Raw genomic sequence first — 12,886 nt, 5'->3', positions numbered from 1 at the left:
AGTCCTATTCCGTCCTATAGGGTCGCTATGAGTGGCACTCGGCTCAAAGGCAAGGGTTTTTTTTTTTTTTTTTTTAAGTGGGGTCGGTAACACCGCTTGCTTCTAAGGGTTGTTGTGAGGACTTAGGAGCCCGACAGGCCGGGCACCAGCCGCGAGAGGTTGAGGTTTGGGGACGTCACCGCCCGGGCCCCGCCTCCCAGGCCAGTTTCTTCCTCCCAGGGGCGGGAGGGTGATGTCCGGCCCCGCACTCCCGCCCCGGCGCTCCGCGGGCAGCCCCCTGCCGCCACGCCATGTCCGCCGGCTGGTTCCGGCGCCGCCTCCTGCCTGGGGGTCCGCTCCCCGCGCCACGGCCGCCCGGGCCCCGTGCCAGCCCGGTCCCCTACCGGCGGCCTCGCTTCCTGCGTGGCTCGGTCTCAGGCCCAAGCGCAGCCGACGCCTCGCGCTGCCGGGACGTCCGACCCGTGCGCAGCCCAGCGCGGGGCCGCGTGCTGCCCTGGAACGCGGGCTATGCCGAGTGAGTGCTCCCACCCCGGGGCGACCCCCACCCCGGGGCGGCCCCCACCCCGGGGCGACCCCCCCTCCCCGATCCAGCCTGGGGCCCTGAGCTGACCCAGAACACAGGCTGAGTGAGCGACATCCTCCATCCCACCTTGTGGATAACCCTCTTGTCCTCACTGTGGGACCCTTGACAACCCTCCCCCCTTATCCCTTCCCAGCCTTTTCTTTGGGACTCCAGCCTCCTTCAGAGAGGGTTGGGGGTGGGAAAGGACCTGCACCCCAGGAGGTGAGACTGGGTAGAGTTCCAGCCTTCTGGGTCTTGGAGATCAATACGCCCACACATACATCTGCCCTGGCTTTGCCTGTATGGGACAGGTGAGAGGGGCCCACGCTGAGATGGGGCTGAGATAGGAAAGGGAACCCCAGATCTCCCTGGGCAGCTGCACCCTGACCTCCCAGCCCAAGTCAGCAGGAAGGCTCCAGAGGGCTGGGCTCTGAGTTTTTCCTTAGCATGAGGTCACTGGCCGGGTAGGAAACTGAAATGGTGGTTGTCCAGGTGTCTGTCAGGGATAGCACAGAGCTGTAGCTACCTCAGAGGGGGTGCTCCTCTCTCTGTGCGCCGGCTCAGGTCTCTTGTCATGGGGGTGTGGGTGTATCCCTGAAGGGTCACTGATCACTTCCTGGCCTCAGGATCATCAACGCAGAGAAATCTGAGTTCAATGAGGACCAGGCCGCCTGTGGACAGCTGAGCATCCGGAGATCTGACTTTGCGACTGAAGAGGACGAGGAGTGGCTGACACTGTGCCCGGTGGAGGTGAGTGCAATGGGCCTGAGCCCCTCGCAGAGGTGGGCTAGGACGCACTGCCAGCTGAGGTTCCTGCCCTGCTGTCCTGTGTTCTGGTTCAGGCTGGCCCACGTGACAGCTGGGGAAGCCAGGCGGGGCCTGGTGCTGAGCCCTTCCTGTACAGTTCCTCACAGGTCATTACTGGGCCCTGTTTGATGGGCACGGCGGTCCCACGGCAGCCATCCTGGCTGCCAACACCCTGCACTCCTGCCTGCGCCGGCAGCTGGAGGCTGTAGTAGAGGGCGTGGTGGCCACTCAGCCTCCAATGAACCTCAGCGGCCGCTGCGTCTGCCCCAGTGACCCCCAGTTTGTGGAGGAAAAGGGCATCCGGACAGAAGACGTGGTTATCGGGGCTCTGGAGAGCGCCTTCCAGGAATGTGTGAGTGTGGCCTTTGGCCCAGACAGGAGGCCAGGGTCTGCCCGAGTGACCTGAGGGTACTCTGGGTTGTGGGGATCCTTGCACACGATGGTGGTCACCCTGTATCTTCGCATTGGGAGGATGAGACTGGATTTGTTTGTTCTTCACTAGTGGCTATCATGGTCGTCGTACCCTTACCCTTACCTGTTGCCATTGAGTTGATTCCGACTCATAGCAACTGTATAGGACAGAGTAGGGTTTCCAAGGAGTGGCTGGTAGGTTCAAACTGCTGACCTCTTGGTTATCAGCCTGAACTCTTACCCACTACGCCACCAGGGCTCCATTCTCTTAACCCCTCCCATTTATCCAGCACCTACTATGGGCTTGGTGCTTCTCCTGTATCTTGTTGCACACTCTTTTGGCCTGGGGCTGGTTTTCCTCCTCCCGGGGAACATGTCTAGATCTCCCTACCATAGGGATGCCTGAACTGGGCCAGCCAGGCCTGCCAGCGGGGAGGCGAACTGTAGCGTGGGAGTCGGGGGCAGGACGGTATGGTGGCAGTAAAGGCGGCCGCTGAGGTGGCCTTGGTTTGCCCCAGGATGAAGTGATTGGACGAGAGCTGGAGGCCTCAGGCCAGGTGGGCGGCTGCACAGCCCTGGTGGCCGTGTCCCTACAGGGAAAGCTATATGTGGCCAATGCTGGAGATAGCAGGTGAGTGAGCCCTGGAGGGTGGGCAGGTGGGCACCAGAAGAAGCGGAGACAGTGAAATGGAGCTGAAAGCTGTGGGGTGTACATCAGGAGGATGACTGGCTCGTTTTTGTGTGTGTACCTGGCATGTGGCAAGTGGAGGCTGGGCAGTGGAATGCCAGGCTGCCCAGGGCAGGCAGGGGCCTCAAGTGCCAGTCCAAAGGGCTGAGCCTTTACCTGTAGGCCACAGGTGTCATGGAGGGCTTTGAGCAAGCTGTTGGCATTGGCAGAGCTGGCTTCTGGTGGTTGGAGGAGGGGCCAGCAAGAGGGAGGCCATGGGTGGAGGCTGCCTCACAGACCCCTGCCTCCCTGCCCCCTGCCCCCTGCCCCCAGGGCCATCTTGGTACGGAGAGATGAAGTGCGGCCACTGAGTTCTGAGTTCACCCCGGAGACCGAGCGGCAGCGGATCCAGCAGCTGGTAGGTGCCCTAGGCAGAGGGAGGCTGTGGAGCCCCGACTCCTGGGTCCAGGGCCACCAGAGGGCACAGGAGGGAGCCTGACCTGAGCATGGCCTCCCCACCCCAGGCCTTTTTTTACCCCGAGCTTCTGGCTGGTGAGTTCACCCGACTGGAGTTCCCTCGACGGCTGAAGGGGGATGACTTGGGCCAGAAGGTTTTGTTCAGGGATCACCACATGAATGGCTGGTGAGCCAGGCGGAGTGGGGGACACGGTGGGAAGGGAGAGCCCTGGGGCCCTGGCGCAGCTACGTGCTCTGCAGTAGTCCCCTTCCTTTGGGCATTGGGGGTACTGTGAGGGTGTGGTAGCTGGAGGAGGGGCTGGGTCAATGCAGGGTTTGCTCCTCGTAGGAGTTACAAGTACGTGGAGAAGTCCGATCTCAAGTACCCACTGATCCACGGACAGGGCAGGCAGGTCAGTGCCTGGTTCCCCTCCAGGAAGCCCTCTTAAAGTGCCCCCTGCAGCAGTGGGTGCTCCTTTGTCCCTTGGTGGTGGCTGTGGCTGGTGTCCTGGGCTCTACTCCCAGGCCAGTGTGTTTCTCCCTCAGCCCCGGGCTCCCCAGGGTGGCGTCGCCCTCTCCCCGTGTGCTGCGGTGCTAGAGCCTGACACTTGCATATCTGCTCGGGCTTCTTGTCATCCCCTCACACTCCCTTGCCCCCAGGCTCGGTTACTGGGAACACTGGCCGTCTCCCGGGGCCTGGGAGACCATCAGCTCAGAGTCTTGGACACGAATATCCAGCTTAAGCCCTTCTTGCTCTCTGTCCCACAGGTGAGGGGGTCATATGGCCCACCCCAACTTCCATCTGTCCGGAAAGGTGGATGATAAGGCTAGTGGGGGCTGGGAAAGGGGTGTGAGGGCTCCTTGGGCTTTGCTTGCAGGTGACTGTGCTGGATGTGGACCAGCTGAAGCCACAGGAGGAGGATGTGGTTGTCATGGCAACTGATGGGCTCTGGGACGTCCTGTCCAATGAGCAGGTGGCACGGCTGGTGCGGCGCTTCCTACCTGCGAACCGAGAGGACCCACATAGGTACCGTAGCTGCTGGGGATCTGCCTGGGCCTAGGCTGGTGTCAGCAGCACCAAGTAGTTATAGCTGAGAAGATGGCCCTGACAATGAGCCTGGCTCAGGGCAGGTGGCAAGCATCAGGGCTGTCTCAAGCTTCCTGGGGATGGCTGACGATTCTTTCCTTCCCCAAAATCTCTGGGTCGACTCTGGTCCAACCTAAGGCCTTCTCAGGCTTGGGGCTTGCCTGGCCCCACAGTCGGACTGCATTGCTTGGGTCCCCAAGGGTCTAGTCCTGAGCAGTGGGTTCTTCCTGAGAGCCGGCCCTGCCCCTTTGCTCTGCCCCCGAGGTGCATCTTCAGGATGGTCTCCACAGGTTCTCGGAGCTGGCCCAAATGCTGATCCACAGTACACAGGAGACCGAAGATGGACCCATGGGAGAAGGACAGGTGTCCTATGATGACATCTCTGTGTTCGTGATTCCCTTATACAGCCGGGACCGAGGAAGCAGTGGCCACTGAGGATTCACGCAGGACACAACATCCCAGTACCTCTTGAGCTGGTGCAGTCTGGGCGCCCCTCTGCCATGGCCAAGAGCAGGCCCTTCCTGCCCTGTCCCCAGACATGGCCCAGTACCATTGCCCCTCACCCCAACTCTTGCCCACTCAAGGGGAGCATTACCAGGCAGGCAGAGCTGGCAGAGTGTAGAGCCCGGCTCACCAGGCACCCCGTTTAGCAAGCAGGGAAAGAGCACCATGTCAGTAACATCCCAGTGGGGGAGGTACTTACAATTTACAACACCCACCCAAGAATCCTTAGACAGGATCCTCAACACCCCAAGGTATTATTCCCAGATAGGGACCCTGGGTAAGGGTGTTGGCCAAGGATGCCTGAAGGGACAGTCTGTTTGGATCCAGGTCTCCGATCCATGAATGTCAGGGCGTCCATTCAATGCCCCCAGTCCACGCAGGGTAGGAACCTTTGGGTAGCCTCGCATCTGCTGCAACAGCCACCTTAAAGATGGCCCCTCCTCCACTGGAGGCAAGGCACCGGCCCTGGGGTTAAAGTCAGGGGACAGCAAAAAGGGACAAGAGGAACCCTTGGCTGGTTGGGGCGGGGGTGTGCTCTGACCACTGGCTTCTACCTCTGGCTTGGCCCCAGCCCCACTCTGACACCCCGATGGTGCCTTTGCTTTGCCGCTCCCCATCCCCACTCTACTATTAAATGGTTTTGTGCAGAAGAGCCCTTGTGAATCGTCAATTGCTGACCAGCTTTTGCTATCTCTTGATACTTTGTAGTGGATTAGCCTTCACTCCATCTTGTGAGCGCCTTGGAGTCAGGACCATGTTTTCTCTGTGTTCCCCTAGTTCTCAGCTCAGCTCAGGGTGAGTGCCCCTCTCCCATCTGACGTGTGAGGGAATGGTTGCCCAGGGAACAGGAGGCCTCCCCTACTGGCTGTGAGCTTGGGCTTGAGGCACCCAAAGGGTAACTTGGTTTTGAGTGCACATTTTGATGAAGCTAGATTTAGCTGGAGACAAGTCATTTGGGGCCCTGGGGATTGCTGTTTGTTGATCACCTTGGTTCTTCACTTTCTCCAGGCTGTGTTTCATCTTGAACTTGCAAGGCTCAGGTGCTGGGAATTACTGAATTGTAAGGCAACCACTTTCATGATCTCTGCTCTACTAACTCATTCCTACTTCAGTTTACAAGTGAACTAAATTCACAACAGGGAACTCATACCCTTAGACTGCAGCCAGGAAGGAGGTCCAATAGGCTCCCTAGCTGACAGCAAAACTCAAAAAACTCACGTACTTCACCCATCTGAGAGGCTCTCAGAACCCTTTCCTGCCCATTACCTCCTTTTAAACTTCATGTCTACGCGTTCTCCAGAGAAGATAGGAAAAACTACAGAACCAGACATTTCCCATTTTCACATAGCCGTATTCCACAGCCCAAGACTTTGGGCCTGCCCCTGTCCACAGCCGGGTCCTGACTAGCTTGCATTGGCCCTGGAAGCTCCAGGCAGCCTCTCCAAGGCTCTACCAATCAGGCAGCCGGCAGACGCAGGAGTTTTACTTCTCTTTTCCTCAGCACAGATGTCCCCTCCCCACTCCTCCCTCAGCAAAGCGTGGGCAGAGTCCTGAGCCTGCCTCTCCCCACATCAACTGCTGAGCCAGCTTGCCCCCACAAGCTTAGCTTGCTTCCGACCTGGCCCACTGCCTGCTCTTGCTCTTCATACCACAAGCCCAAGGCGCAGGTGCAGTGGGTCTGCCAACTGCAAGTAGGCCCAACAAATTGACAAAAGTGACTGCTGCAAGGGAAGCCATGCTGACCTTTTTGTTCAGGTCTCCCAGCAGAGCCAAGCCTGCAGCAGTCTTCCCACCAGGACACATATGGGGCTCTCTTCCTCCTTGAGCAGACCCCACCAGAGCGACTCTTGTGGCTGACCACACACGAGCCGGAAGTTTCCCTCTGCTGCCCTAGCTAATGACCATGGGAAAATAGCAGGCCCAAGGTTTTCTTAACTCTGGTTCAGAGAGAGCAAGGCTAAGGGGCAGGAGGTAGGTCCTGCTGCTCTGCAGATGAACTAGAGTAGCAACCTGCAGGGGTTACCAACTCACCCATCAAGGGATGGGCAAGTAGTGGGCCAGGCCTTGCACCAGAGCTGCTGCGTAAGCCTCAAAAGAGTGGCCCCTCTCTGCCTGCCCTCCTTCTGCCTAGCTGCGTGAACCTTCTTCCAGCTGAGGTTTCCAGTCTGAGCAAGAGTTGAGACAGAGAAAAACAGTGGGGGGTACAAGGAACCTGAGGGTGTGTGCCAAACGCAGTATTTAAAGGTGCAGTTTGGCTCGGGCAGGCCTTTCCTAGTAACTCACTTCAGGGCTTGTGGCTGCTACTAGAGCCCGAGGTTGCGGAGACCCAAGCCGTGTTCTGAGGGCTGGGTCTAGGGGCTCCCTCCTCCAGCCCACAGACCGTAGTCACCAGGGGACAGGCAGAGGAAGCTCAACAATCCACCTACATGGCATTACAGTGAGCCCCAGTACAAGCCAAGATGACTAACAGGAGACCACGCACCCCTCCCTCGAACTCTGGGAAGCAGGTTAACAGTGCTACAGAAACTCAGTGGAAACAGCTGCAGCCATAACATTCTGTTCAAGAATGGTAACATGGAAAAAAATGTTTATATGTTAAGTACAAAAAGGACATAAAACTGTATATACAGTAGAATAACCACTATGTAAACACACCAAAAGACTATGCACAGAAAAGTCTAAAGGAACATTTGACACCGAAAGATTAACAGTGGTAGTAGCATTTGGGTGACAAACTGATTCTTTTAAAAATTCCCGAATTATTAATAAGCATTGTGATTACAACAGGGAATAATTGTTAAAAATACCTCTCTGGCTGGTGGTTGAGCAGCACAGCGTAGCTGTCGCATACCAGCAGGTGGCTTTGGCCTGACTCTAGAGAGGGCTGCAAGCCGGCCCCTAACAGAGGAGAGCTCAACTGCTCCTGACCCCGAGGACAGCACCCAGGCCGGCCCCGCCCCCTGCCGCCGGGGCCACAGCTCCTTCCCTCTGCCCCATCCCCATCATTCCTCCTCCCTTCCCAACTCAGGAGCCAGCTCTGCAGCCACAGGGCCCGGCCTAGAAAGAGAGGCCCTGCCGTGCAATGGCATGTTTTCAAAAGATGGTGTCTCAGCTTTCTGCACACAGGAACTCAAGTACAAAACACTTTCCTGCTGCTGAGCGAGTCAAGCTTGGTGGTTGCTCAGGTGGCAGATATGTTAATTATGCAGTCTTTTCACTCACTTGAATAGTTACTCCTAACACAAATATTCTACCCTGGAAGGCTGCAAGTAGGCACAAACAGCTCAGATCAGGCGGTTTTCTCAAAGCCCCACCTCTACGCAGTGGGTGGCACCTCAGCAGCTGCAGACTTCAAGCTGCGTTTGGGGAAGGCATCCGTCCTTTGACTTGAGGAACAAATCAGAAAGTAATTGTTAGCAATTCAGGGCCTATTCCTGCAGCTGAACAGAAGCAGGGATGGCTTGTTTATATAGCCTCGCAGCTATGTGTGCTTGGGCAAATGAGAACCTTGTTGAGCCTCAGTTTTTAGAACAGCAGGAACTAGGTGCGTGGCCTGCTCAAACGTTTGTTTGTTTGGGAACTACGCAAATTAACATGCCACTCGCCCTGCTCCAAGATCGCCATGCAGGGGAGGGAAAGGCCAAGAGCCAGCTGCTCCAAGATAGCCATGCAGGGGAAGGAAAGGCCAGGAGTCCACCTTGGCTGATCTCAACCTGTGTCTGGCCAGTGCCCCTCCCTCTCCAAAGAGAAGGCAAGGAAAAGAAGCAAGCAGACATACCAGAAAAAGAGAGTGACCTGTAATTGGCAAAGGAGCCTCAGACAAACTGAAAATGCTCTGGTTCCAGCATCCTGTTCCCAAATGCTGCAAGCCAGACACAACAAAAGGCATGCAAGAGTGACTGTCACGTATATACAGGTGCAGACAGGGCATCACTGGGCAAAAGGGGGCTAATACTGCAGGGAGGGCCCCAAAGTGCCGTTGGAGAAATACAAGGGAGTCAACCCAAGACCCTCACACTTAACTGCCATGGAAACAGCAAACACTTGAAGCTTTGCTTCGTTTAGCCTCCTGAAGGAAAAAAGGTAATAGGGAAGACTCACTAATACTCGTGGCAAACACTATTAGCAAGGATACAGTCTTTCTCCCGGGCTGAACTCTGAGAAACTGCAGATGATTATACGGAAACCAGGTTTCTTAACATCCTTAAACTATATATAGATATATATAGTTTATATATATGCACACATGTACGCACCCACACACGTATTTAAATGAAGGTGCACACACTGTGCTAAAATACAACCAGAAATCAAAGGTCATATATAAAAGGCTAAATAGAACATATAACACAGGCCTAGAACCAGCTCTTGGCTGGGGAGCTGGGGAAAAGGGGTGGTACCACCTGGAGACTATGTACACAATCTGTGGCAGGCAGGGACGCATCAGTGTAAACAGCTCAGACTCACTCCACAATACTGGCCCACAGGAACGTGTGATGTATCTAATGTGCAAAAAGAGGCTCCCGCCTTGCTTTGTACACAACCAGGCTCCGCAGGAACCTAGGAGGCCCGCAGGTTTGTCTTGATGACGGGACTGCGCCAAGCTGCTGCTAACCTCTCAGCCCTGGGAACTTACCTGTTACCCCTTTCAGGCTCTTGGGCCTTTTACCATCCAATACCCAGGGCCAAAAAAAAAAAAATTGTTTTTTCTTTTACCCAGGGCCATGAGGCGCACCCAGACCACTCGCCCTCACAAGAGTAACTGCACAGCCTCCTGGCAAGCAAGGTCTTTTTGTATCTGTCCCTTTCTCTGACTCCAAGATATATGAAGGCTTATTTCTGTAAATAGTTGGCACCTAAGAAACACCGTTGTGGAATGATGCCACGACACAGCGAGACCAGTAACAAGACATGCAGGGCAAGCAAGGGCAAGGGGCTGAGCTGCCCCGGCATCTCAAAGCCAGAACTGCAGCTTCCCATGCATTACAGGGTGGAGAAGGGATGTGCCGAATGAACAACTTCACCGGCTCCTCAGCGGCAAATACATTCAGAATTGAAGGCGTCTTGAGGGCCCCACTAAACCCTAATCATGAGTCTGGTCACTCCTCTGGAGGAACTGGTGCAGTGACAGCTGGAAAACCAGAGTCCCGATTGAGCTGCGGTTCCGAGAGTCCTGCTGAAGAAGCAGGGCACAGGAGTTTTTTTTGCTTGAGTAGATGTACGGCAGTACATCCACGGGAAGGCCATGTGAAGGATGCTCTCCAGCCCAGTCAAATGATCCAATCCCGGTATGATCTCAGTCCCCTCTGAGTTTTTTCCTGCTGGCCCCTCACAAACAGCTGAGTAGCATCAGGGTCAGTCATCAATGGTAGGCAACCAGAAGGCCTGGAAGGAGAACACAAGTCAACTTAAAAAACCTGCGGCTCTCTCCTCACTGCGGAGGGTTTTTCATACTCTGCCCACAGCATCAAGGGCCCCAGCCCCAGTGGTGGGGGAATTATGGCTGCAGCCCTCCCTTCCGCCCAACCAACTCTGGCAATCTTTGAAGACTGAAACACTCCTCTCTCTACGTGAAGGCAAGCCGGTTCTGATCCCTCCAACATACATCCGCCTTCTACCACAGTAGTCCTAGTGGTGAGGAAAAATAGGAATGTGGCCAGGAGGGGTAGGCTTGGGCAACTTGGCCTTACTGCTAATCCACCAGGTGGCCTTCCTGAGCTGTAGCAGTTTCCAGATGGTGGACGGGAGGGTTCTGCTGTGTTTCTTCTCACACTGGTTAAAAAAGGGGGGGCTGGGCAATGTACTCTGGGTGGGATGGTAGTAAACTGCCCCATCCCTAAATTCCCAGGAGATCCCAAGAGGAAACTGGAGGCTGAACTCACTGATCCTTTGTTCTGTTAGTGTTGTCTAGGAAGTGACAGAGGCCTGGAGGAAACTCTAAGTGGTGAATTACAATTAACTGTAAGAATTTCTGAGGAATCCAGCATAAACTGAAAGAACTGGAAAACTGAAAAGTTGCGGCCACAAATGGCTAGTTCAGAGTATTTTTAAGTAGCAAAAAAAAAAAAGGTCAAGTGTGGTCCTAAGTAGTCTGGGCCTAAAACCAGGGGCCACAGTGAAAACTGGCCTGTCTCCTAGGAGCTCAGAGGTGATCCCCGCTCATGGGAAGAAGAGTAGACGTGAACGACCAGCCCAACCAGAGATCAGACAACAGGAGGTGAAAACAGGGAGGCCAAGAGCTGAGAAACACGGACCTGGGTGCTTGGAATGTATCTAATGTTTAGAACACAGCTTTCTGTTAGGGCATCCGCCAACCAACTGCAAAGTGCCCTGAGGTGGACACCCCCGTTAGTCACATACCATGTTGGAACACGCGCTGGCAAAGGTCATGAACTTCGGGTTGAACTGCAAACAGGTGATGGGGCCTGTATGTTTTCCATCCAGCACAGCTACTTTGATGCCACTCTCTCCATTCCAGACGTGGATCTTGCCATCCTCTGAACCTAAAGAGAATGACCAAGAAAAATGTGTCTGCTCAAGACACCATACAGACAACTGAGAACCAGACACGGATTGAGGTCTAGAGAAGGCTGAGCCCTTAGCAGAAATTGAGAGGGGGAAGAGGCAATGAAGGAAGTATACTTCAGGAATTCTTTTTGACCCCAGCTATTTGTTCTCAGGCAAGTCACTTCTCTCAGTTTTCTCATCTGAAAAAGGGACTGACTACCATTTGCTCTACCAACACGCAGTCATTAAAACAATTTGAATGCAGGGTTATTCCAGAAGTTAGCATTACCAGTAAGGTAGCACTTGTAGAGTTTAACCTAATGGTGATCCAGAGAAGAACAATATTAATGCCATTCCCAGCAGAGAATACACAAGTCAGTACAGTTTATACACTATACTTTTGGTATAATGTGAAACATAGGAATCTGAGAATATATACCAAGCGGATAATTTAACAAATAATATAAGAGTTAATCATCACAAAAATAATTTAAATAAACAAAGGCACAGTACTAGAGAAATACCAAGGCCAAGGGGGATAAAGGAACCTCACCAATCATAATAAACTGGGAGTCTGGAGTAAATGAGGCCTCCAGTGTGACAGCTTTGCTGTTGGCATAACCCTAAAACAAAGCAGAGCAATTACAGGGCCATTAACAAAACAACTGCCTACAAACACCGACCCAGCACACGCAGCACCTTCCTTTTCACGAAACCCACCCCTGCTCACATACAGCACCACCAAGGTTCCAAATGGTGCCACCGCCCTTTAAAATCACCCCCTCCTCCCAGCCCCCTATTAGGAGGGGGCAAGAGAATGGTTTACAGTCAGGAATTATTTTTTATTTTATATCTAAATACCAAACCTGCATCACTGGGTGAAAAGTGGATGTGTTCCACTGCCTCAGAATCCAAGGGAAATGAGCTCACGTGGAGAAAGAGAATGCAAGCTCATGCCCTGATCAGTCAAGGGTAACTGCTGGTCTCCACAAACCAGCTTAGACAATTCTAGCCCAGGAGGTATGAGCACGGAAACAACCATACTCAAAGGCTGCCAGCTCACCCCAAATGTGTGCATCACCACTCCCTTGAACGCATCAATGAGACGAATGAAGCTGCCATTGGTGGAGATAAGGATGAGTTTGCCATCATTGCTGAACTTCAGTCCTGTCCACTCACAAGTTCGATCATACTGCATCTTAAAGGTTGCAAATGGTCCCTGAAAGAAACAAAAATAGCATTCCCAGGCCCAAGGCACATTAATAATTCCTTCTGCAGGAGCCAACTCCCATCCTGTCCCTCTAGACTCCTTTTTGACTAGGGAAAACAGAGACAGAAGCCTGGCTCTGCCCCTCTCTCACACCACCACATACCTTCTCTACTGTGAGAAGGCTCTTAAACATCCATCTCACCCTTAAACGCTTCCGTGTCAAGGTTGCTCAAAAGGTTCAGAGATTTACCTTGTCAAAAGAACGAAGATCATAAAGTTTGACCATTTCAGAATTGACACCTGCAGCAAAAATTAAGCCTTCTGGATCAAAAGAACAAACCGGCTTGCCCTGTAAATGCATGAGGCCCTGGGGGGGGGGGGGAGACAAAAAGTTAATGAATCCAGGACTCTAACACTGTCTAATTTACTTTTACCAATGAAATCTAAAAAAGGGAGAGGAATAGCGACCAGCCTACCTACAGAAGGGAAAACACAAAGATAAAACTAACCAAAATAAGGCTTTTTAAAAATAAGGCCCACACTCAAAAAAAAAAAAAGATCCCCATTCTGTACAACTGATTTCAGACCAACCGAAGCTGCATAATATAGACAGTAAGTTCAAATAAAAATAAACCCCCAGAGGCTAAAAGCTATAGTTCAAAAGGTCTAGAAAAA

At 53.6% G+C, this 12,886-nt stretch overlaps 2 protein-coding genes across 3 annotated transcripts in view; one reads left to right on the top strand and one right to left on the bottom strand.

Moving 5' to 3' along the window:
- Nucleotides 1–275: 275 nt before the first annotated feature.
- PPM1M (protein phosphatase, Mg2+/Mn2+ dependent 1M) lies at nucleotides 276–12,795 on the top strand. 2 transcript variants are annotated; one of them, XM_064274434.1, is made up of 10 exons: nucleotides 276–514; nucleotides 1,189–1,312; nucleotides 1,467–1,721; nucleotides 2,299–2,411; nucleotides 2,781–2,865; nucleotides 2,972–3,090; nucleotides 3,253–3,316; nucleotides 3,564–3,671; nucleotides 3,782–3,930; nucleotides 4,281–12,795. In XM_064274434.1, exons 1-10 carry the CDS (start codon nucleotides 291–293, stop codon nucleotides 4,423–4,425), a joined length of 1,386 nt encoding a protein of 461 aa, XP_064130504.1. In that variant the 5' UTR covers nucleotides 276–290; the 3' UTR covers nucleotides 4,426–12,795. The 2 variants fall into 2 exon arrangements, with proteins under 2 accessions (XP_064130504.1, XP_064130505.1); XM_064274435.1 differs by lacking the exon at nucleotides 3,564–3,671.
- Nucleotides 9,764–12,886, bottom strand: part of WDR82 (WD repeat domain 82) — an 18,799-nt gene continuing 15,676 nt past the window's right edge. Inside the window, exons 5-9 of the mRNA XM_064274436.1 lie at nucleotides 12,462–12,578; nucleotides 12,065–12,220; nucleotides 11,555–11,624; nucleotides 10,855–10,997; nucleotides 9,764–9,879 (exon numbers count right to left, since the gene is read on the bottom strand). Of these exons, the coding sequence (XP_064130506.1) occupies nucleotides 9,850–9,879; nucleotides 10,855–10,997; nucleotides 11,555–11,624; nucleotides 12,065–12,220; nucleotides 12,462–12,578 (516 nt within the window). The 3' untranslated portion in view covers nucleotides 9,764–9,849. The remainder of the gene's footprint in view (nucleotides 9,880–10,854; nucleotides 10,998–11,554; nucleotides 11,625–12,064; nucleotides 12,221–12,461; nucleotides 12,579–12,886) is intronic.

The sequence above is a fragment of the Loxodonta africana genome, chromosome 22 (genome assembly GCF_030014295.1).
Source record: "Loxodonta africana isolate mLoxAfr1 chromosome 22, mLoxAfr1.hap2, whole genome shotgun sequence".
NCBI lineage: Eukaryota > Metazoa > Chordata > Mammalia > Proboscidea > Elephantidae > Loxodonta > Loxodonta africana.
The sequence above is the reverse complement of the archived record's forward strand: the minus strand, read 5'-3'. Positions and strand labels throughout refer to the sequence as shown.